This window comes from Electrophorus electricus, chromosome 15 (genome assembly GCF_041902795.1).
Source record: "Electrophorus electricus isolate QZ-2024a chromosome 15, ASM4190279v1, whole genome shotgun sequence".
In the NCBI taxonomy this organism is placed as follows: Eukaryota; Metazoa; Chordata; class Actinopteri; order Gymnotiformes; family Gymnotidae; genus Electrophorus; species Electrophorus electricus.
The window spans coordinates 2,774,887-2,799,774 of record NC_137511.1 but is presented as its reverse complement, the minus strand read 5'-3'; the positions used below and the strand labels follow the sequence as shown (position 1 = coordinate 2,799,774).

Below are 24,888 nucleotides of genomic sequence, written 5' to 3'. Positions count from 1 at the left end.
ATTATAAAACATTTGCTTAACACAACATAAAACTTCAACCTTCTCTAAGGGGCAGGTAGGCCTATAGTTTGGTTGTGTCTCTATAATTTTACCGTGCGTGACGGACTGAGATAACGTATCGTTTTTGTTATATATGTGACAATAAAAACGCAACAGCAAAACATTTACGTTATAAAAACCAGTTGTTGTTGTTTTTTTGTGGCAGCGTTTGTGGCATTTTAAGATAGTAATGTGCTGGAATGTACCCAGTTTTCCTGACTAGTTAGATAAGCTATGTACAGTCATGTGTGTACTCATCAGTACCATCAGAAATGCCTCCACTAAGTGCCCTTTGCTCCACTGCAACCTCAGCCCTGGCCAAAGTCTGTGCATGCCACAGCCTTGTATCAATGCCTTAGTAACCTTAGTAACAATGAGTCATTTTTCCATTGTAAGTAGTATGAAATAATGCAATAATAAATGTCTTTTATTCATTATTCATTATTTCTTCATGTATTCAAAATTATTTAAACAAAAGACTCTCTTCTGGAAAAGGCAAACTGAACCTTAACTGAATCGTTATTTATATACAGTCCGAGAGTCTTTGGCATATTTTACATATTTATGTTACGATAATCACCACTTCACGAGTGTACTCCAGTATTTTGTAAATCCCAGCTGAGATTTAGCCACGTTAACAATTAATCACAAAGAAAAAATGGCTCTCAGACAGCCATACAGCGTGAAACAGCGCCATCTTCTGGCGCCAAAACCCCTGAACTTAATTTTCATTCTGGCCACCAACAATTTAGACACGATAACCGATTTGACGTTTATTTTACACTTTTATTTTATTGTTTACCTTTTGAAGGTTTCCCAAGACTAAAGTGTCTGAAAGATATAAATACAAAAATGACATACAATTGATCATATACATGAGATCAGACACACAAACACCTTTTGAAACCACGCACATCTACTCAGGTCGTCATGTTACTACTTTGTTTCCATTAGACAAACATGGTTTATTAAAGATATTTGTTGATTAATCTACTTTGTGTCAAGTAAAATTACATCAAATATTAATGATTTTGTAAAATGGTTCAAAATGGTTCTTTTCAATCTTTCAACTTTGGCCATGCTGTATATGTATATGTATGCATAAGTATATATGTATGCATAAGTATATTTGTAAATGTATTCTCCTTCTTTCTAAATGTGGCATTAGTTACTTGTGTACCAGTTATAACCAGTTATAACAGATAGGAAGCAAAGCTTTGCCCCTTTTATGTATAAATTAATATCTGCCTATTGTGTCCTCATATTGATGGAAGTAGGGGTTCTTGTTGGCTCTGGAGACATTGCTCAGTCCCACAGCCCCGTACGCAGACCTGCGAGGATACTGACTCCTGTAGCTCTGCATGTCACTGTAGTCATTGTAGCCGTTCATCTGTAACACACACAACAAGCGACTGGGTGGTGAAGCAACTGTTTGGATCCCCCTCCTCCATTTAGAAATACATGAAGGACGCATGAGGCATGATAGTTGTGCACTAAAGTAAAATGTTTTAGCTCAAAAAGTAAAACTGGGACCAACAGCAAGGTAGACCAGGCTGGGTCCCTGACAATTCTTTACAAAATTATAAAGTAGAAAACTGTAAGTAGACATCCTCTCATATATACTGGAGTACAAGTACATGTATTGTGATTTCAAAATAAGCTTAAAAGTACAAATCCTAGTTTGTAACTGGTTACTGTTCACACACGCTTATTAAGCCTTGGGGACAGAGGCTTACCTCTGTTTTCTCTGGGCTGTCTCTGTTCACCAGAGCACTTGTGCTTCCACTGTCTGTTTCTTCCAGATTGGATGGTTGCCAGCTAGTATTAGGGATGGCCTGTGGGATCCTGGGAATTCCTGATATCTTACGGACTTCCATACCATATTCATTGCTGTCATGGGTAGTTTTCTTTGACTTTCTGGAAAGGCAAAAATGTAAATGCAAACAGCGTTATTCATCTGGTACTCTTCTACTGCTGCTGAAATGTGCATTACACGCAGGCTGTGTGTACACATACTGAAATGATGGACCATCACCTGGTGATATCAACTATCACGGTCACAAGAGCGCTGATAAACAGTACGCCCAAAACACAGGAGACCACAATCATAACCAGGAGATATGCTGGTGAGAGAGATCACACAGAGAAGTGCCACTCATATACTGCACTAATGTGCAAGTCATCTTATGCATACAGCATGTCAGTCATGCATACTTAATTCATCACTGCTTAAAATGAACTTACGTTCATTACAATTGAAACCAGAGTAACCAAAAGGACATCTGGAAAGAAAAGGTTTTATATTTTAGAGTACGTTTACACGCTGTAAAACAAATTCTATAGCTACACAGAAAAAAATGGAAAAAACACGGTTTACTAAGCAACAGCAATTACATTTGTTTTGTGCTTTTATTTTATATATGTGAAATCTTTTCACAGTCGGTGTATGAAAGTGTACAGAGAGGAACTCACGGTTCGCAGATCTCTGAATTCACTGCTTTCTCACCACTGGGACAGGCTGCGGAAAGAAGATATAGCCGGACCAGAATTCATATTGAATGAACTGAGAGAGGGTGCAGATTTGTGTGTCCTTTAGAAAATGGTGCGACCGGATATAAGTACTGACCTACGCAGGCCCGGCTCATTGCTTTCCACGGAACATATCCTACATTGCAGTGGCAGCTTGCTTGGCCGTCTTTGCTTGTGCAGTTCGTGGTTGTTAAGTCGCAGTATTCGACGGTGCACAAGTCCTTAACTGAACACGGTTCAAATGAATGAAACCTCACATCTGTCCTTACTTACAGAAACGATGCGATATGCCCTATTACAGTGTTCTGTTACTCCCCACACTGCTTTAATGGCATGAATTAGAGCAACGAACGCGTACGTACAGATAGCCTGAGCACCGGAAAGAATGCCGTCACTCGATTCGGTTGCCGTCTGCACTGCAGTCTTGACCGACTCATCAGTGGCACTGGATGCGCTACTGAAGAAAGTGTCCACGTCTGCTGCCACCCCGGCTGCTCTCTGCCATGCACTGTGGACAACAAGCACAGCCTCGCTAGCTCCTGGTGCGGTCAAATCAAAGGCCACCCACCACTCCACCTTGTAACCATAGTTACCGTGAAGGCAGTGTTCTATCATCTTAATGATAATAGTCGCACATGTGAGTGTTGCTCACCTTAGCTTCAAAACAGTGGATCCAAGATATCCATTCTCAGTATCAAGTGATGCGCGTAGCTGAGTTTGGAGAAATCAGAATCCCATGTTAACTGGTCAGTTTGGTCTCCTCCAAATGTACCAACTTCAAAGCCATTATGGCAAACATTAGCTAGATTAAGCAGGGGTTACAAAGTATGAATAGTGGCTTAAACAATAAAAAAAACTATTCAGTAGATTAAAAATAAACACCGGTCTCTTACTGCATCAACAATTTGGTCGGATATATTTTTGAATACTTCCGAATCCGTCTTTTCCATTTCTGGATTATACTGAAGTTTAGCGAGATGTAAATCACTGGGGAAACCCTTTGCTGTAATTGACAGCAAATGGATTATGAATTACAATACTTAACCATTATTATTACAGCACATGAAATATGAATGTACTATAACTACTGTGCAGTTAAAAATATAGTACGTCTGTATAATGCATGGACTGTTATTAAACTACAGAACACAGTCCTGTGGTCTGTGTCAGGCTTGGAAAAACATCAGCGCAGAGGTACCTTGGTAGCAGGAGTTCAGCTGGATGTCATAGTACAGTCCTGGCTGACAGATGCACTTAAAGCCATCCACAAGCTCCATGCAGGTGCTGTCAGGAGGACAGGGGTTTGAGGCACAAGGAGCTGCCAGATATGTGAGTAATGAGAACATGGGGATGGCACAGAACAACACACTGGAGTTTAGAGACTCTTGTAAAAAGGCAGCAATGGTGTAAAAGCACCTTAACCCTTCTGACAGTTACACTGTTTGCAAGTTCTAGTTGTGTAGAGAACAGTCCTGGCAGCTCCAGGTTCAAAGACAGAAACGAAAAATGAGTAAGAAGCAAAGGGTGATTTTGCCATGTGAAGGGATGGTGTGACATTTCATGTGAATAAATAAAAAGAGGATTCCCTTTGCTCAGTACTAAACGTGGCACTAAATGTCACAGATATACTTACTGTAACATGCAGGAGAATGAGAGCGGGTAATGGGAGGCTCTCCCTTTTAGTAATCAAGGGTTTTTTTTAGAGCCATGACCAGTTCCTAATTCCTAACTGGTTAAAGCAAATGAGGGATCTATTGTCCGTCCTAAAGCAGACAACCTATAAAAAGGTTTCTTTTGGCAGCAGTCTAAGTTTCAATTACTATTGTGTTTTTGAGGGAATGATTTAAATTATCTACAGAATAAAACATGTTATTCAAAAATGTTAATTGTCTTGTTTTTGAAGTAAACCCTAGATCGTGTTTTTCCCTGTTTAATTATATGTCAGGGGTGTTATTGCATGTAAACAAAACAAACCTCTTCATTTTTGTTAGTCCATTATTTGAAGTCTAACATGGGTTTTAAATAACAACTTCATACTGTACCTTTCTTGGTATCACAAGTCTTCATACTACCTTTAACAACTAAATTGTAAGGTCAAAATGAAGAAGTGTTGTATGCTCCCTGTACACTAACAGATCCATGGAAAATATTGATAATGTTGTACAATAATGTATGATTGCCTGTGTTTGACATGTAAATCATATTTCCCATTTATTAAATGCATCTGTTATTAAATGCATCCCGTTTATTAAATGCAACTGCCCTGTAATCTGCTGCTCCTCAGCTTCCATAATTTTCAAACTTGTATATGGAATCCATTGAGAAGTAAAATTTGTACCTTAAAGCGATAACTGGAGAACTTGTAAGGTGTGAAGCATAAGTTGGTAATTAATAATGAGTAGAAAGTTTTTGGGATAAGCATTCATAACAGGAGGCTGAATTCCCACCCAGGCCTGAGCACTTTTTACCCTGCCACCGGTGACACGATCACACAAAGAACATGGAACTGAACAGAACCTGGAGCAGAAGTGGGTGTAGGAGTTGTAGTTGTAGGAGTTCCAGCAGAAGTGGTTCCAGTCGGAGCAGAGCCGGTGGGTTCAACAGAAACGGGGGGAGCAGTAGTGGGATTAGTAACGGGGTTGGTAGAAGTGGGGGGATTAGTAACGGGGTTGGTAGAAGTGGGGGGATTAGTAACGGGGTTGGTAGAAGTGGGGGGATTAGTAACGGGGTTGGTAGAAGTGGGGGGATTAGTAACAGGGTTGGTAGAAGTGGGGGGATTAGTAACGGGGTTGGTAGAAGGGGGATTAGTAACAGGGTTGGTAGAAGTGGGGGGATTAGTAACGGGGTTGGTAGAAGTGGGGGGATTAGTAACAGGGTTGGTAGAAGTGGGGGGATTAGTAACAGGGTTGGTAGAAGGGGGATTAGTAACGGGGTTGGTAGAAGTGGGGGGATTAGTAACGGGGTTTGTAGAAGTGGGGGGATTAGTAACGGGGTTGGTAGAAGTGGGGGGATTAGTAGCATGGTTAGCATTTGAATCTGTAGTGAAGAAAACAAAAACCTTTTAAAAGATAAAGCAGAAATAAAATCCTTAGTGATGCAATAAAATTATTTTGTGCACTGTCAATAATAATATCTATAACCCGTTTTTTATATAAATGTATTATGTGTAACTGGAATATGAAATGGATCTAAAGTCTTAAGAGTGTATAGCAGGTCTTTTTCCTTGAGTTTCCTCATTTCATAGCATCAACTGGCAATGCACTGAGATGTGTCAGTAATGCAATGTACACTAGAACTGAAATGCCTTGTCACTGGAAATGACAAATCCTTTAGTCTGATGGTCTGAAGCTGTTCAACAGACTGATCAGCGAGCCTTGGTTTCTTCATTATAAAGCCAGCTATATCTCTTTCAAGTAAAACAGTAGGCAACTCCTGCAATAATGCAAGGGGAGTGGGTTATAAAAATGGATCATTAGTGCCGGTTATTTTAGTGGCTGTGTCAATAAATGTACATGTGGCACACCTAGAGCGATTGCAGGCTACAGGACCGCAGTCATTATCTGAATGATCATTCAATCCACTCTTGACGAGCACGTCTGACGTTTTTGACTCATCTATAGGAGAGTTTGTGGAGGATCCTTAAAAACGGATGCGGTCTCCACATCATCCGAAATGTGTTAGCCACTGTAGCCATTTGTAGTATGACAAGTCAGCACCAAAGGAATTATTGTTGTCTTAAGAGTAGATTTGTTTATAGGCCATCCTACAAATAAAACAGTGGTTACTCAGAAAGCTCCTGTCTGGACAGCATAGAGAGCGATCTCCTGGGCTTTACACTACTGAGGGGAAACGCCACACAGCGCTCAGTGCACAAGGATGCGTTTCCACCCGCTTTTGTGTGCACAAGGGACACATGATTTAGCTAAAAGGAGATTATGTGCAGTGAGATTTAAGTAACAATCATGTCAAAAACGAGCCCATCACTGAGGCGCGAGGAATCAAATATTAAATAACTTGTGACAAATCAAACACATTTTTTTTTCATCATGACAAAGTTTTCTTTTTAAAATTTTTGTCGAGATCTTTGACTGAACACCCTAAAATGAGCGCACGGGTGAAGTCAAATAAGGATCTGAGATGTATACGCAGAGCTCACTGGATAGAATTAAACACTATTATTCAAAGACAGATGCTTATTGGGACAGTATTTTTCAAACACCAAGTGAGATACTGGTATAAGTGGAAACACACATATATTTATAATTAAATAACGGTGACCCATGATAGTGTGAACATGTTTTGTAAGGTTGTTCTGGTCAAAACCGAAAACTTTGCAATGCTATTTTCACTCCCATATAATGGCAACCGCCTTGTAACGCTAACTCTATTTAAACTAGCAATGAGCCACATGCACTAGTTGACAAGTCCCCACTAACCTGTTTCTCCTGTCGCTGCCGTTGCCAACAGGCATAGAATCAAGAGTCGGATCCCTGTGTCCATCATGCTAGTCCTCGGTTAAAGAAGTTCAGGGAATGTACGCGTAACTGTCAGGCGCGGTTCGCTTTGACGCGCTTTACGCATAATGGATCAGACGCGAACGTACGCACAGCTTTAGCGCGGCTCGTACAGAAGAAAGGGGAGGGCGCATAAACGATAGCCACGCCTCCCGAAGCGCACCTGTCAGGTGTAACCAAAGAACAGTGAAAAACAAATGGCTGTTGGCTTAGCTTTATTACTTAATTGCCTGGAACTGCGAATAAAACTTCGAATATGCAGCTATTTAAGCAGACATTTGGGTTACTTAAGACATGGGGTGTTTTTGGACTCAGGCATGATATGAGTAAAGTTAAATCTATTTATTTAGCACCTTTTACAGAAGATGCTGTCACACAGCAGCTTTGCAGATGTCCAAGTCCAAGCCCCCAGTGAACAAGCCAAAGGCAACAGTGGCAAGGAAAAGCTCACTAAGAAAGAAACCTTGAGAGGAACCACGACTTAAAGGGGGAACCCATCCTCCTCTGGTTGGCATGGACAGAACTACAAGAACATAAGCAATAAAGCAATCAAGAACAAAATAAGCAATAGAGATCTAGTCTGGTTACATTTCATTTGGAAGGCATGCATGTGAACTGTCAGTCAGAACTTTTTATCTAAATTGGGATAATTTTATTTTATAAATAATTGTAGATAAGGCAAGGCAAGTTTATGTATATAGCACCTTTCATACACAATGGCAATTCAAAGCGCTTCAGATAATAATAGAACAGGCTTATTGCAGCCTGACACCTGTCACGTTGAGAACTGTCCTATGAACACTCCTCCAAACCTTTCTAGATACCCTAGTAAGCTTCTTTGTCAGCGCCATACAAGAGGTAGTTTTTAAAAAGTATTCTATTTTCTAGATCACAATTAAATTGACCACAAAATGTCATTATACATTGATCTACTGTATGAATGTATGTAGGTTGGTTTATGAAAGGTGTCAGCTTAATTAAACTATCTGATCTTAATTCTAATTCTAATCAATTAACTAATCAACTGAGAATCAATTTCAGTCAGGGAAGCCTGATAATGGATGTGGATCATATTTTTATATTAATAATTCCATATTTTATAGTTCATCAAGAGATAGGACTGGATTTTGTACATACATTACAATTTGCCAGTTTCACAATGAATAAACATTGTGGTAAAGTACACAGAGTTCTGAGTTAGTAGGAGGAGGAGCCAGTTTTTCAAAAGTACAAGAATAAGTACAAGAAAAATACTTTAAGAAAAAGTAGATGTTTAAATCATGTTTAAATCATGTTTAAATCATAACATTCATTCCCCGGGGTTCTAAAGTTCCAAGATTGTAGTTAAGTAGATCTTTTTTTTTCATTGCTGGCAGAGCAACAACTGGCGATGCCAACAGATCATTACTGGATATCATAATGTCATTAATACAGTGTCCATTAGTGTTTACAGTGTTCATTGGCGTTTAAATGCCTCGTCACTGGAAACAACGAATCCTGAATTCTGAAGGTCTGAAGGTGTTTAACAAACTGATCAGCAAGTCTTCTATTGATATAAAGCTGATTACATCTCTTACAAGTAATACAGTAGACAACTCCCGCAGTGATGCATGAGCAGGAATGGGGGATGACAACTGATCTGTTTGTGGGGCCTGTTATTTCAGTGGCTGTGTTAAAACATTTTATGTAGCACATCTAGAGCGGTTTCAGGCTACAGTACCACAGTTATTATTTGAATGATTGTGTATATCACTCTTGACAAGCATGTCTTTGATGTTTTTGTCTTGTCTGTTGGAATAAACAGATGCAGGATCCTTATGAATTTTAGGGAGAAACTCTAAACGCCTACAGTGAGGATTATCTACAATAAGATTTCATCCAGGATCAGGGAGGTGTCCTCCTGAAATGTCATGATTAATAGTGGATTGAAAGGTAGACTGTAACTGGAGTGATGTCAGGGCTGTGCTGCCTATAAACACTAGTATCATAAAGCTGCTTGAGTGCTTCCTTCCTGTAATTTCTCAGAACAACACAACCTCCACCCTTATCAGCAGACCTAATAACAATCTCATTTTGTTTAAAATTTTAAGTGCAGAATGTTCTTCCTTTCGTAGATTAAGTATTTTAGTAGGTTTTCTGACATTTATATTACTAATTTCTCTTTCCCAGGTATTAATATCCATACCATCACACCTTTCATATTCAGTACTAGCATATATCATAACAGCAGTTGGCATGCACAATTCAACAGTCACCCTCCTCTGCATTCAATGCTACCCAGTCTCAGACTACAGGACCACTGCTGAACAGATTATGCATCAGCATAGCGTTGCCACTGCCTGGGAGTGCTGTGGATGTGGGTTAAGATGGAACAACTTTATTAGGTATATCATGTTAGTTCATCACTCATGCTGAGGTCAGTGCTGGGTGGAGAGTGGTCTGCCACCCAAATGTTTATCAGGTACACTTTTTTTAGTGAGTTCTTTAGTCAGTCATGCCATGTGTCCAGTGGCCTCTTTCATGAGTTTCCTTTTTTCATTTAAAAACCAAATGGGCAGGTTTGGATGTTTTATGCATGCATATATACATTTATATAGAATGTTTGAAAAAATTAATGCTGTATAATTCAGTGTTTGATTAAACACTATGTACAAGTGCATTTACAATATAAATGGAAAAAAATGTCTCCAGCTAACTCCTACTGTTTGGTTCGACCAGGCCAGTAGACAGAGGCCACTAACGGCAGATGTAGCATATACGGGGTAGTCCGTTGATTAACTTCAAAGTACAGTAGTGGTGCCAGTGGTTGTGGATTCTGTACCCAGTACTACTCTAATACATTATGCACTCTGTTGCAAAGAATCCATATATATATATATATATATATATATATATATATATATATATATATATATATATATATATATATATATATATATATATATGTGTGTGTGTGTGTGTGTGTGTGTGTGTGTGTGTGTGTGTGTGTGTGTGTGTGTGTGTGTGTGTGTGCAAAGAATCTATATATATATATATATATATATATTATCTGGTACACTTTTTTTAGTCAGTTCTTTAGTCAGTCATCCCATGTCTCCAGTATATATATATATATATATATATATATATATATATATATATATATATATATATATATATAGCTCTGGAAAAAATAAGAGACCACTGCAATTTTTTGCATCTCCACATGTACAGCAGCCATTCCATTCAAGTGTTTGCTGAATTCCTTCACTGACACACCTCATTCTACTTAATGAGATGCTGAATAGGTGATCAGCTTAACAAAATCCTGTTCTAACGAGAAACAGTATAAAAACTACTGCTGCTGTCATCACTGTTCGCCTGTTATAGAACCAGCTGGATGGGAAAAGCAGTGCTAGAACTACCCAAAAAGTAAGTGTAGTCAAAATACAGCAACAGACCGTGCCAAGAGAGTTGAGAAGAAGGGTTCAATTGTAGCTTTACTGGCAGAGGGATACGGTGAGCGCCAGGTTGCTTCCATCTTGAAAATTTCAAAAACTGCAGTCCAATAGAACAAGGTGAAGCAGCAAACACAGGGACAACAACAGCTACACACTGGCAGAGGTGGAAAACGACCGTGATGATCACCAGCTCATTCAAATGTCACTTAACAAGTGTAAGATGACCAAGTGACCTACAAAAAGAATGTCATGCAGCAGCTGGGTGACTTCCACACTGAGGACGTTTGAAACAGACTTCTGGAGGCTGAAGTTGTGCAAAGCTAGAAAAAGCCATTAATCATTGAGAAGCAAAGAAGAGCCAGAAAGAAGTTTGCAAAAGACCATAAGAATTAGAACATAGAGGACTGGAGTAAGGTCATCTTCTCTGATGAGTGCAATTTTCAGCTTTGTCCAACACCTGGTCCTGTAATGGTTAGACAGACAACTGTTGAGGCCTACAAGCCAGAGTGTCTCGCACCCATTGTAAAATTTGGTGCAGGATCAGCAAGGCTGGAATCAGACAGATTTGACTTTGTGAAGGACACATGAATCAAGCCACTTACAAAACTCTGCTGGAAGAAAAATTGCTTCCTTCTGCTCTGACAGCGTTCCCCAACTCTGATGATTGTTTTTTTCAACAAGACAATCAAAGTGTGGATGAGGGACCACCAGATCAAGACCCCATCATGGCCAGCCCAATCTCCAGACCTGAACCCCATTGAAAACCTCTGGAATGTGATCAAGAGGAAGATGGATGGTCACAAGCCATCAAACAAAGCCGAGCTCCTGGAATTTCTGGGCCAGGAGTGGCGTAAAGTTACCGAACAGCATTGTGAGGGACTGGTGGAAAACATGCCAAGACGCATGAAAGCTGTGATTGAAAATCAGGGTTATTCCACCAAATATTGATTTCTTGACTCATCCTAAGTTGACATTAGTACTGTGTTGTTTATAAATGAATATGAGCTTGTTTTCTTTGCAGTCTGAAATTTCTGTAACTGTTTTGATATTTTGACTATTAGTCATTTTAATTAAAAAAAAAATGCTCTAAAATACAATATTTATATCTGGAATTTGGAAGAAACGTTGTCAGTAGTTTAAAGAATAAAACAAAACTGCTCAGCCTGGTCAAACACATACCCATTAATTGTAAAACTAGAGAAATTAATCACTTTGTAGTGGTCTCATTTTTTTTCCAGAGCTGTGTGTATATAAAGTATTAGCACAGCAATGAAGTCAATGTATATATTTTTGATTTCTGCTGTATTCTCAAGCTGTTTGTTAAAAGATGAGGCTAACTATTTTGGGAGAGCACAAACCTTTAGTTCCTTGAGCTGTGTTTTAACTGATTAAATGTTTGCATGAACTAAGCAAACATTAACAGAGCTGTAAGTGTGTACTTGGATTTAGCTTTAACTCTTGACTGTGGTGTCATTATAATATATAATAATAATAATAATAATAATAATAATAATAATAAAAAAAATAATATTCTAGGAAATAATAGAAAACAACCTGTATACATAAACAGGTTTTATCAGGAAAACTAACAGTACAGCAGAGGCTGATAAACTTTTGCTGAAATGTGATATTTCAATATTGTATGTAATGGCCAAGGGAGGAAAGACCTTCTCCAAAGTCTTGGGTTCTTAGCATGTGCTTCAGTGCCTGGTACGCACTGGTTGTAATGTTGGTCGGCAAAGTCAGACTTTTTTTTATATGCTGCTTTTTACAACACATTTTGTCACAAAACAGCTTTACAAACATATGGGTGCAGATTCCTAACAAGCAAACCGAAGGCAACAGTACAATGAAGAATTCCCTGGGCAGGAGAAGAAACCTTGGGAGGACCAAGACTCACCCATCCTCCACTGGGCAGGCCAGCTAGCACGTTGTGATGGAGCCTGGCAAACTATCATGTACTGAACAGCAACCTCAATGATCAACCTTTACGCATTTATTGCCTCTTGTAACAAGTTTCTGTTTATTTTTAACTTTGTCTGAGAGCTCTTTATGAGGTCTGGGCTCCAAGGAGCATTTGATCTCTCTTACAACATCTTTTCCATACAACTCTCTGAGCTTCTGCTTGGCTTATCGCAGTCTTATCACGGCTAAGAACCTGGAGCTAGAGGACAGGTAAGGGTGCTTGGAAGGTATAAAATACCTCACATTCAAACAACCCTTTTCCCGTTAATGACGCCAGGTTAGGTTTGACATTGGCTACAGCTGGGCTCATTCCTGTTTCTGGTCTAAAGCTTTTAAATCAGATGGAAAATTTCATGCGCCGTTACTGAAACTTGCTGTGATGTGTCCCAGGGTTTAGGGTGGCCAAAGGTCAGGTATCTGAAGTTCTAACAGGAGTGGTAGAGGAAGTGTCACAGTGACAGTCTCTCAGCTGTCAGGAATCTCAGGGAATGTCCAGTCACCATAGCGCTGGGTCCAAAGTTCCTAAAATGCGTGAGGCTGTCTTACACCCAACCCATTTCCAGAAGACAAACAAGAAATAATCATTGATGAGAAACACACAGCCTATGTTCTCGACACAACCCATTTTGACATTTGTGACAAGTTATGCAGACACTCCCTACAGAAGTTATTAGTAACATTATAGACTACATAGGTCACTCATCACACGCACAGCACATTTCAGATGGGCTTCAGCACGGTATAGCCCAAGCTGTAAAATAAACGCAGCCATAGATTATGGGTTTCCACACCAGCCTTTAAAGCCAGGAGCAGAAACAGGATGGCAAATACAGTTATAGTCATTATAATTCAGTTAGTATACAAGATGCAAATGCAGATCAATGAATCCAACCAGTTCAATATGGATGTTCAAACAAAAGGAATTTACTTTAACGAAAGTTGGGGTGGACAATCTAAAAGAAAATCAGTTGAGTGTTAAGCATACTGACCAATAATCTAATAAATAATTTCATAAATATAACGGTAGTAAAATATACAACAACATAGAGGTAGTTTTACTACTAGAAATCTGGATGCATGCAGAAGTCTGGGGTTTGATGCCTGTGTCAGGGCAAGTGCAAGAATCACTACCGGTGCCAATAAGAGTCCTTGGGCAAGATAAAAGAAGAAAACTGAGAACTGATCAGAACAGAGGGAACTGAACTTCCACAAGGCTGCATAACAGATCTGGGGAACTCCTACAAATTCCTGGGGATTCTCCAATCATAAGCGAAGCATGAGGCAGAAACGAGGATTACAACATCCAAGTACCTCCATGGGGTAAAGCATGTCCCTGAGAGTCAGTTGAATGACAAAAATAAGATCATGAGAATAGTTGGAAGCTGCTGACATGATGGGGCACTTCATCCATGATCCAAAACCAAAGACTGCATGCCAGCTGGAAGGAGCAAGGCAGCCAACAAAATGTAAGATCCACTGTGCAGGGTGAACCACGAAACATCAATAAATACAACCAAGACTGAGCTTACTGAAGGACAGCAGTATCACCAACCATGGCAGTACAAGATCAAGTACTAGGGTCAGTCAAAGCAGGGGTGCATCACACCAAACAAGACCAGTGATGAAAATTGTGCAAAGGAGTCTCTGAAACAAACCAGCACCTAGTAGCAGGACGCAAGCTAGATATAGTGGCAGGGATCATATACAGGGACATATGCAAGACATATGAGCTGCATGTCAAGTTCAAATTGGAGGAACTACAGAGCAAAGAAAAGACCTACAGTGTGAACAGGACAGCAAGCCGATGACTTTGAAAGTCAGGTAGCGAATCAGTAGCATTACGGGTCACAACCACAAGTGCCCCTTACACCACTTCTTTCAGTCCCTGGTATTTTCCCAACTTCTAATGTTCCATCACTTCGGACTGCCGCATGCATTACCGCTGCTGTTTTCTGCATCGCGTCCACTCTCAGCATATGTGGTTGGTTTGCTTGTGCTAGTGTTGTGGTTAAAGACAACTGACCTGCATGCAGAAAACTGGGGTTGGATCTCTGGGTCAGGCAATTAAAATTTTTTTTTTAAAAATCACTTAATGGCAAGAGTCCTAGTGCTATAGCTCCTCTACCTCTGAAACTTGAAAGCAAAAAGGGAGTTGTACTGGCTCAGATATCACCTGGAATAACAAGGTGTGTGAAATGTTGAGGAACCAGGACCAATCGATGGCAAGTGGGCTACTGGAACAAAGCATAGATTGATGGGGTTGGACAACATGGATCAAATTCCTGTATCACCCTCCCAGTGGGTTGTTTCATATTTATACAAAGGGAGAAACATCAATTGCATATTCCAGCCTTTGTGATATCAGTATTGGAAAGTCTAAAATTGTAAATACAAATTGGAAATGATGCATCAAGTACAGACCAGGGTATATTACATTTTTTTCTACATAAAATCACACAATCCTGACCCTTTAAAATGGACAAGATAATCTATGCATTAACAATGAGCAAGACTGGCCACGCTGCACTTGCTTTATCTGTGCTGTGTGGGGGAAGTTAGACTCATCATAACTACACCACTCTAATAATTAAGATTACTGTGCTTACTTTACATCAGTTCACCTTTGATAAGTAATCCCCAAGGTCAAAGTGCCAAAGGATCTCCACCACCCCCTACTGGAGCAGTGAGCTTTGGCGTCAGAAATAAAACTGCCGTCTGCCATGGCCGCAGTGGTCATAATAGAATAAAGCAAGCTGCCATGCATGCTTATTTTCTTTTATACAAACTGAAAAACCGCCAACTTGTCAAACTGGAAATATATGCACTTAAACCGTGTTTCCAGCACCATTGCATTTCTACTGTTAGATCACCATACGGCTTCATTATCTTCACTTCAGGAGTAATCTGCAATAATGTGTATAATGATCAGATTAAGGGCACAAGAGCAGAGGTCATGGAAGGTAGAACCTGAAAATCATTTAGGCTGAAAGGTTTTCATAACAAAAGGTTTTATTGGCTTAATCTAATGATATATAAAGTCATCTGACATGTACAGCCCTGTAGAGTCATGAAGAAAGAATCTGAAGATGAGGACGCATCTGCTACAAAACATTTGGTGCAACTGTGGTAATCAGGAAAAAAACTAAACAAAAACTTCATATCATGCATTTCAGCCAACAAAATCAAAGTGAAAAAAAAATAAAATCACACATTTTAGTGTTTTGTACATTATTGTAAACAGTCTTTTTAGAGATCATATAAAAACACATGGCAATAAACAAAAACATGGGGAGAACAGGAAACAAATTCATGAAATCGTAAGGGTCAAAACTACCATGAAACACTGTTCGGCATGGCTGCTCAACAGAGAAAGAAAGGGAAAAAAAACCCAAAACAAAACAGACCAACATGAACTATAATCGTAAACACAGGAGGCATTACATGATTATACAATGACTGATGTATACTACTACATTACCACTACATAGGCTACGTGAAACGCATGTCCCTGGGTTTTTTTTTTTCCGTTTGTACAGCGTTATGAGGTATATTAAGGTCAATTTATTCTTTTTGCCACCATTTTTCCTTTTCCTTTTTTTTCTTTAAAAGCAACGGGGAGTGCAGCATTCAGGCTTTGTCCGTCCCCCCACCCACTCGCCAACACTGGCACCAAGTCGGTGACTCCCAGTGTGATGTCAGGGAGCAGAGCCAGAGGCCACAGCTAGGCCTGATTCATGACAGATGGGGACAGTCGGAGCAGAGCAGAGGGAGACTCAAGAGGCTCACAAACCAGCCTTTGTTAACCTCACCTCTGACATAAAAGTCTCTCCTTACTCAGTCATTTCAGATTCATCTCAGCTAATAGCAATAACAATAATAAAGATTAAAAGATTCAGGTCCACCAATTTCGATGTGCATGTCTTAAAGGGTAAATGACTCAGAGGTTTCTCCAAGCGAGAACTTGCAAAGTTTTTGTCCATTGGGTGTCAGATTCGTAATTTTGCTCCGAGAGGTAGAACTCCAATTGCAGCTATTCACTCAAATCAGATTTAATACTTAAATACACTTTCAGCACTTTCACAAGAGAGGCCCTGAACTTAGACTCAAGGCTCCACAGCACAGGATATTTGTATGGCATCCGTTTCGACAGCATAACTAACCCAACTGAAGCATGCTAAAACCCCTCCCATCCCACTAACTCTAAAGAAAGTTTCAAATGCCCACATCCAAAAATTCAAACACCCCTTTTCATTACACACATACCAAAAAAACAAATAACCAAAAAAAAAAAAAAAAAAACAAACCCCAGCTTTTTCACCAAAAAGCTAATTTGTATCTGTAATTTAACAGTTTTTGTCTTCATTGGTTGAAAGTGCTAATTTGATTCCTTGAGAAATAATATAGAAAGGGATGAACGCCAACAAAAGTTGAACAAAAAGGGTATGAAAGTGTTCAACACACCCTGAGGCCATTTCGCAGTAGCTCTAAAGACACTACTTCAAAATATTTACATGCATGCACATAAGTTTGTATGACTACTCGCGACTTGTATGTGAATGCATGCACATATGTAAATTTATGTATGTAAGATTCTCTGTTCCTTACATCTGGCCCTTAGTGATTGAAGTCTCCAAGTGTTTTCACATTGACATCAAAAGTACCAGTCTCTGCATATGTACACGTAGTGGAAAAAGTCATCAGTGTGATCAGATGAAAATAGGCTATTTTGAGTCTCTCTCCTCAAGGAATTTCAAAAACAAAGATTCGCTGTAGTTTCAAAGTGTATTGTTTAAAAATAAAAAGAAGAGTGCAAGTTGCACCGAATTATTTAAAATGCCTTTTCCTGAGTAATACTTTCAGTTATTGTAACAGACATTAGGCTGAGATTTTTTGCCATTGAATACTGGGCAAGACCCTGACAATTGTTTTATTACTATAGATCATCTATTATTTTTTTAACTCTATGATTGCTAAAACACAGGGTTCGTGAAAAGTCAAGCCAGTCATTATCTACCATCTAGTTTTGTTGAACATTACACATCTACTCCTGAAATCCTCCACACTAATAAAACAAAAGACTAAAATACAATTAAAAACAAGAAGAAAATTAAAAAAAAAATTGCATTTGAGGTCTTGCAGACCTTCCCTGGTAGAGTCTTGTATTAACATTTAATGGCAGTGTAATAATTAATATTGTGTTTAAAAAATTTTTTTTAAAATAAGGGTAGGTTCTGCGGGGGGGGCACTGGGTAAGAGTCTGCATCCCACACTACGGGGTTAGGCTGGCTACCAAAACCTTTACCTGTAGCTTTGGCTTGTGGGCGTTTTGCTTCCTGAGCTAGCTGGCTCGCTGACGTCAGCTAACAGACTAGTATACCCTGAGAATTCCGACACGGAAGTCCGCGATATCCGGGGATCAGCATCCCCGACCCCAACCTGGGGGTCAGCGCTGTACGGCAGCGGGGTCCTGCGCCCCGATTTGAACTGGGAGCCAAAGGCCTGGGCGAAGTTCTCAATCTGGTATGTGGAGCGCACATCCACTTCCTTGGAGGGCTCCAAAGTCACCATATCAGGAGTTGGAGCCAGGGTGTAGATGGAGGAGCTGCTGCCAGCATCATTCCTGCAACCACCGTTGGCTGTGGCACTGGTATTCTTTGCTTGCTGCTTTTTTTGCCTGTTGGCGAGCTCCTGGGTGGCAAGAGGGTAGGGGGGGGAGGGAGGCTTATCCAGCTCTTGCGACGGGGTTAGCTGCTGGTGAGCAGGGGGCTCCAGGGCTGCCAAGTGGAACCCCTGCTGAGGGGAGGGTGAAGCATGTGATGGTGACGGGGAACTGACGAGCATGCTGAAGTGGGACTTTGGTAGAGCAGAGGAGGAGGAGGGGGCAATGGGAGAGGAGACGGACTGACCGAAGCTGCACTCCAGGGGAGAGGTGGTGTAGACATGCTTGTCGAGGAAGAGGGAGCTGGGGAAGGCGCCGCCAGGGCCAAGCGTGAAGCCGCCGCTGTGGCTGGTCCTCTCCAGGGTCTGCAGCAGGAACTTGGAATATTCACTCATGATCCCACTCTTGTCTCCAGATCCGCTCGAGGAGCCCTCGTCTGCGCCCAGCTCTGGCGTGGCGGATGTGGGGTGCAGCTCCACATGGTGCTGGTCAGAGAGATCGAAAGTCACATCCTGATGGGTACCGTCAGTTTTGTGCGAGTAGTGGTCCAGGAGGCTCTGCAGCACTTCGTCAGGAATGCCTGACTTGTCGTGCTTGCTGTCGACACTGACCAGCGGGGAGGTATCCAGCAGAGCCAACGTGGGCTCTCCAAGGCCACCCTGGATGACCGTCTGCTGAGGCTGCAAGTGGACTGAACCATAATCGGCCCCGCCGCCGCTGTTTGCTGCGTTTAGATATCTCCTCTTCTTCAGAAACTGCATGGCGTCGTCGTAATTGCTGCTGGTCCCCACCTGCTTCGACACGGAGGCACTCTGCAGGAGGCCCATGCCATCCATTCCGCTGGCCCCTGGCAGGTCCAGGGGTCCTGACTTGGGGCCCAGCAGCTTCTGCTCATGGGAATCTGAGCTGGAGCTGGCCTCTCCGATGGAGAGCAGGCCCTTGTCGGCAGCCTTGCGCCCACCTTTCTTGAAGACAAGCTTGGGGCCACTGGCGTGCTGGTTCTGCATGTTGCCGTCCACACCTGAGGAGGGCGCGGCGGAGCCAGAGGGAACATCCACAGCATAGTTCTGCAGGCTGAGCCCGTGGCTGCCTTCCCCTCCTCCTGTTTTCTTCCTGCGGCGCTCGCTCCCCTCTCCACTGTTCTTAGACTTGCCCTTTTTGCGTGGCGTGTTGGTGCTTCCCTGAGTGTGTAGGTAGCTGCCGTGGGCCAGTTCCTCATCTCCGAGGTCCAGCATCCCTGGGTCCAGGCCCTTCTTTATGGCTTCACCACAGGTTCTCTTGTGCTTCAGTAATCGGTCAGTACGAGAGAAATACTGCAGCCAGAGAAGAACAGCAAAAAATGTGAAGCAAGCTATAAAATACCCTGAAATTGCAAGAATACACAGCATATTCTTGCATAAAGTCCAAGAAGTAAAAATGGATGTAACCTACATTTTCCGAAGGGCTGCAAATGAGCTCATTCTCACCTGTTGGCAGGTATCACATTTATATGGCTTTTCTCCACTGTGTGTCCTCTTGTGCCGCTCCATGTGATACTTCTGAATGAAGCGCATGTTACACTGGTCACAGCTGAATGGCTTTTCCCCTGTTAAGATCAATACGGGAAAAATCAATACAGATTTGATCTTAGCCTAGAAATACATCACCTTATCTAAATCCCGTCCCCAGTGTCTAGCATCTAACTCTCAGATCAGTACTTCCACAGAGAAATCCATTTTTAATGCTTCAACTGATTTGACAACCCTCTATGTACACAAAGGTACCCCTCTGATAAATATGTGCTGGTTTAGAACTCACCACTGTGGATCTTCTCATGTCGCTGGAGCAGATACTTCTGGATGAAGCTCATGTTACACTGACTGCACCTGAAAGGCCTCTCACCTGTGCAGTCAAAAATGAAAAAGGCCAACACCCACCCCACATTAATGGAACATCCCACTTTTAAAGCACAGTCTCAGGCTGCCTTCATATTGGACCGTTGTTGGTTAACAGAGGCGATCTTTACTAATTATTTTCACCGGGAGCAATGCTAATCATCTCGTTTCAGGTGACCCGAATTGAAAAACAACTGCGTGGCCTACATCATGTGTGCATAAATAAGACGACGGGCCTTTGTTAAAAATGGCTTATTACAGTGACGGATCATCCCAACCATAAACAAATATAGAAGCCTCAGAGGAGAGCTGGCAGCAAACATCTCTCACCTGTGTGGATGAGAACATGCCTGCGCAGGTGATATGAGCTGCGGAAGGCGGCGTTGCAGTGTTCACATATGTGTGGTTTGGAACTCGGGGAGAGGGGGCCTCCGTCCCCATCCAGCATCAGTGACTGAGTAACAGTGGGAACCATTCAATCACCACCATGTCATAACCTTTTTATAAAACCTCTAGCTCAAAGCCCAAGCATCAGGTAATGAGTCACTTAAATTTTCTAATTTTTGGTATTTACTACACAAAAACACAGTAAAGGAATTCTAGAAAATATACTTAAAATGTGAAGGAAAAAAACTGCACTTCATTGTTGGCCATTCCTTTGGACTAACCCTCCCAAGATATTAAAAATAAAAGAATGCTTGTACTTTAATCCAAAGAAAGTTCAAAGTGAGTGAGTGTGGTAATAAGAGATGTAAAATATTCAAAATTGTGCCGAATTACACAAAGTTTCCAGAAGGACAGAGGTCCTTTGTCAGCTTTGCAAGAATAGTGCATCTGAATTTGTACGAGGACAAACCAGTTAATAGTAGGAAACGTGGATGTTCACATCATAACATTCAACCCATGGATTGAAAGGTTCAAACCCTGTAGTGTAGTACTTTATTTCCCTAATTTCATTGCTGCCATACTGACTTCAATGTCTGCATCATCATCATTGTTACAGCAGCAATAAAAATTAGAAAACTTGGACAGCTGATGAAGGACCTCTGTTTGAAATGTTCTCTGGAAACTGTGTAGATTAATATCATTTTGACACACAAAAAAATAAAAATAAATAAATATCTCGCTAGCTCACAACCTGAAGTTCCTGCTTGGAAAGACACATATATACTCAACACTACAACCTTATCAAGAGCCGAGTGATGAAATGAGAGTGTAACCGGAGCACCTTGGTAGAATCCCCTCGCTTCCTCCTGGTTTTGCCTTCTGGTCCTTCTCCATTTGCCCTCCTTCCTCTTCTGTGTGATGAGTCTTTTGGGTCTTTCCCCAGTCTTCCTGGGAACTACCAACACCACAAAAATCATTCAAATGAAAACTTTTGAAAGTCACACACAAATTTCCTTAAGAAGTACTCAAAACACTGATGGTCTGTTATGCACCTGTACACCTGATAAACACAGCATTCAGTATGCGTGCACGAGCACACACAGCTATACACTTCCAAAAGTAGAATACCCGTCGCATTCAGTGCTGTTTTAAGCTTACATTGCTAAGGCTGATGTCATGTAGAAGCATGTTCTGGTGGTTGCCCATGGAAACGTCGAGCATATCTGTGCCCTTTCCCCCTCCTCCGGAGCCCGTCTCTGGGCCAGCTCCATACAAAGGCAGGCGGTAGTCGAACTCGCTTAATTTCTCCTGCTTTATACCCATGCTGTGGAGGAAGCCGGCACCGTGCTCTGGCGAATCTCTCTCCTTCTTCAGGATCATTTCTTGGGGCAGGTCTGCCACCACCGACTGGGAGGTGAGCCGTGCAAAGCTGGTGACTGGCGGCAAGTGGCTGAACATGATCATGCTGGGGGGGAAATTGGGGTCCATGCCACCGTTGCGCAGAAACTCATTGCCAAGCTTGTCCTGGATAATGCTCATGGTCGCTTCCTCAAGAGGGCAATGTTCTCGTCTTTTTAGCTGAGTGATGCGCTGCAAACAGAAATAATGAACAAGGAACGTCTTAGTTTTTAAGAAAATGTTACACAGGGGAGTGCTCATAAATGATTTTATTTGTACATAATGTCTAACTACATGGAAATGTTTCATTTTCCAGTGAGATATTGCAAGTTTCCAGTTATGCAACATTAATTTAAAAATTTTAAATAATCCATAAAGAATAAAGTGCCATACTAATACCAAACTGCATACTATGCTATTCACTGAGCTAGTGTTTTATAATTGCTGGTTCAAATAAATTGGGTTTACTACACTGTTGTGCATTATGGCTCTAGCAGAATGATTGCTGATCCTAGGAAACTTGCATTAGGCCTTCACACCAATGACACAAAATAACAAGCTATAAAACATGCCTTGGTACTGTCGCAGTCCTACACCGCCGTTTGAAAACTAGCATTTAGGTCAAAAGCAATTATTAAAGCTCAATGAAATCAAGGTCATAGCTGCGCATGGTGATAATTTCTATCTCTACGTAACACTGAAGATTAAAGACTACTCATGAGAGCGTCCCTCTCTCCTCCTTACATAGCTCTGTCTAAATAAGATATTGAAACCGCAAGAACAATTAACATAAAAAAGGTCTAGGATCTGAAGAGCAAGGACTGGTCAGAACAGAGCGACTTGTTTTCTGCATTTGGAACCACAAAGGAATCGAGATGGCGTTTCATCTCAAACTGTAATTCAATGCGGCAGCAGTTAGTTTTTTAGGTCAAAGAGACTGATTAGTTCTCACTGCGACAGATAGCCACAAATTTCATGAAATAAAATTAAGTTATCTAACCTAGCTATCTTCTGATAGGCAACGTTAGCTAGCAAACAAGAAAACGAAAGCCAGTGGCTAGCCTTTGCTAATCTGACCCGCTAGGCTGCTCTCAATGCTGGCATTCAATTTGATCTTTCCATAAACAATGAACAGCATAAGCATTAAAAAACAGTACTTGGTGGCTAGTTAGTCGAAGCTACGTTTAACTGCGCGACGCAGTCTATGGACGCCGCCGCAGGACAAATGAACTGGAACATTGTCTGGAGAAAAAAAAAGCCTACTACTCCCAACAAGCTAGCTAGCTGCTTAACAAATAAATCACTTTTAATAACTGCCTATGTAGTTACTCAGCTATGTGCCTAGCTAACAAACCTTTAACAGGAAAACGAAACAAACATTCAAATTAAAGCATTAAAGATACGTTGGATTCAAATATTTTAGCTAGGTAACTAGCCAAGGGTAGCTAAGGGAACTAAAAGAAAAAAGGGCTAGCTAGTTAAGTTAGCTTAGCTATTTCCCAGGGCCTAGTATTACTTCAGCCAAACATGGAGGCATCCACCTCGCCAATCTCAGCCAAAACACTACACTCGCATTTAAACCAGTCCTAGGGGACATCATATTTAAAAAGCACAGCGACTTGCCATCCGAGTACTCATCGTTACCGCTACCACCCTGCGATGGCCAGTTAGCGAGCGTCAGTTACTAGCCAAGCACACGCTAGCTCTCTTAGCCCGTTTGAATTCCAGTGAAAAGGACAGTTGGCTAGCATTAGGCAGCTCGCTAACCACAACCGGTTAATTATAGCCCTTTAATGGCAAACGACTACCTCAAGGCAGCATTTCAGCGACTCGCCATCAACGTTACTGGTGTCGAAGACTTTCTACGGTTCACTTTGAAAACGGCAGTCATTTAAGGTCGCCACTGAGACGAGTCTACACGTCGGAGGGCTAAGCTAACCAGTTAGCATCCGCGAGCCCGGATGAAACAATGATGCTCTTTCGCCCGAGCGGCTGCGGTTGCATCTTTTGACGCGACTACGACGCGTAATTCGAAGTCTTTCAACGTTTCGAGACGGGAAAAAACGGCTCAAAGCAATACCGCTCACCTGTACATGTCCACAGCGGATTCTCGACGTCCGAATGAACACCAACGCGCGACTCTTCAGACGTTTACTGCCAAAACATTGTTCTCTTGCAGCTGTTGCCCTCGTCCATCTTGTCTCCACGCGGGGAATTGTGGGTCCACGGGACGGGTCGTGAGAAGAGACAGCCGAGCCACGCGCTGAACAGAGTTGTGCACTGCAGCTTCCAGTAACCAAATATTGATTAGTTTTCTCCCAGAAGATTTTTTATTTATTTACATTTTTTTAAAATGTTTTATTTTCATTCCTTTGCATTTTTGTGTTTATTGTTATATACTATTTTAGGCTGGCTGTAAAATTCGAACATATAAGCATACGTATTAATACATCGGGATGTAGCTGGCTCATCTCCAAAATTAATGCTCGACCTTGGCAGGGCTCAAGGACACACAGGGATGCAAATATTTTTCTGCACGTGTCAAAAAGAGTAAATCAGAACGTATTCCTTTTCTGCTTTAAGCAATAGCAAAACAATATAATATGTATATTATTATTGTAAATATAACATTTCAAGAAGGTCAGAGATATGGTGCAAGAAACACAGTGAATGAAGTGAAAGCACAGCTTTATTGAGTCCTAATAAAGAAATGCACTGTTATTGTTTTAGCAGAAGTCGACTATAGGATAACTTGATCCAGGTTTAAATTCTATCGCTTTTAAGATTAAGACTGGTAAATAATTCTTAGAATGTACATTCATTTGGAGCTTAACTGACAAACCAGGGCAAGTAAGATGTGAGAAGGAAGAACGTTAACTGCATAAAACCTCTCTTGCTTAGCCATGCCAGAGAATATGTTTCTTTGTTTTCTTAGTTTGAAAAGACCTTAATATTGATCATAGGAGACTTAAGAGTATGACCGCAAGACCTCAAATATCCACTTTAGTGATATTCTGGCATACAAAGCCCAATATTGACAAAAAATACTCATCCAAAACCAGTAAGATCAAGATAAAATGAAC

At 41.2% G+C, this 24,888-nt stretch overlaps 2 protein-coding genes across 3 annotated transcripts; both read right to left on the bottom strand.

Annotated features, from left to right (window-relative positions):
• Positions 1-816: 816 nt before the first annotated feature.
• Positions 817-7,136, bottom strand: muc13b (mucin 13b, cell surface associated). 2 transcript variants are annotated; one of them, XM_035533529.2, is made up of 12 exons: positions 7,005-7,136; positions 5,086-5,604; positions 3,767-3,886; positions 3,462-3,571; positions 3,221-3,279; positions 2,931-3,076; positions 2,666-2,794; positions 2,512-2,557; positions 2,284-2,321; positions 2,075-2,162; positions 1,776-1,956; positions 817-1,429 (listed from the first exon to the last, which is right to left on the bottom strand). In XM_035533529.2, the coding sequence occupies exons 1-12, from the start codon at positions 7,069-7,071 to the stop codon at positions 1,277-1,279; spliced, it is 1,656 nt and encodes a 551-aa protein (XP_035389422.2). In that variant the 5' UTR covers positions 7,072-7,136; the 3' UTR covers positions 817-1,276. The 2 variants fall into 2 exon arrangements, with proteins under 2 accessions (XP_035389422.2, XP_081553947.1); XM_081697821.1 differs by lacking the exon at positions 5,086-5,604 and having other exon boundaries at positions 7,005-7,130.
• Positions 7,137-15,476: 8,340 nt separating this feature from the next.
• On the bottom strand, positions 15,477-24,034 carry znf281b (zinc finger protein 281b). The gene is made up of 7 exons (XM_027013505.3): positions 23,893-24,034; positions 21,566-21,997; positions 21,249-21,362; positions 20,351-20,474; positions 19,944-20,027; positions 19,613-19,731; positions 15,477-19,459 (listed from the first exon to the last, which is right to left on the bottom strand). Exons 2-7 carry the CDS (start codon positions 21,944-21,946, stop codon positions 17,786-17,788), a joined length of 2,496 nt encoding a protein of 831 aa, XP_026869306.2. The 5' UTR covers positions 21,947-21,997; positions 23,893-24,034; the 3' UTR covers positions 15,477-17,785.
• Positions 24,035-24,888: the final 854 nt, after the last annotated feature.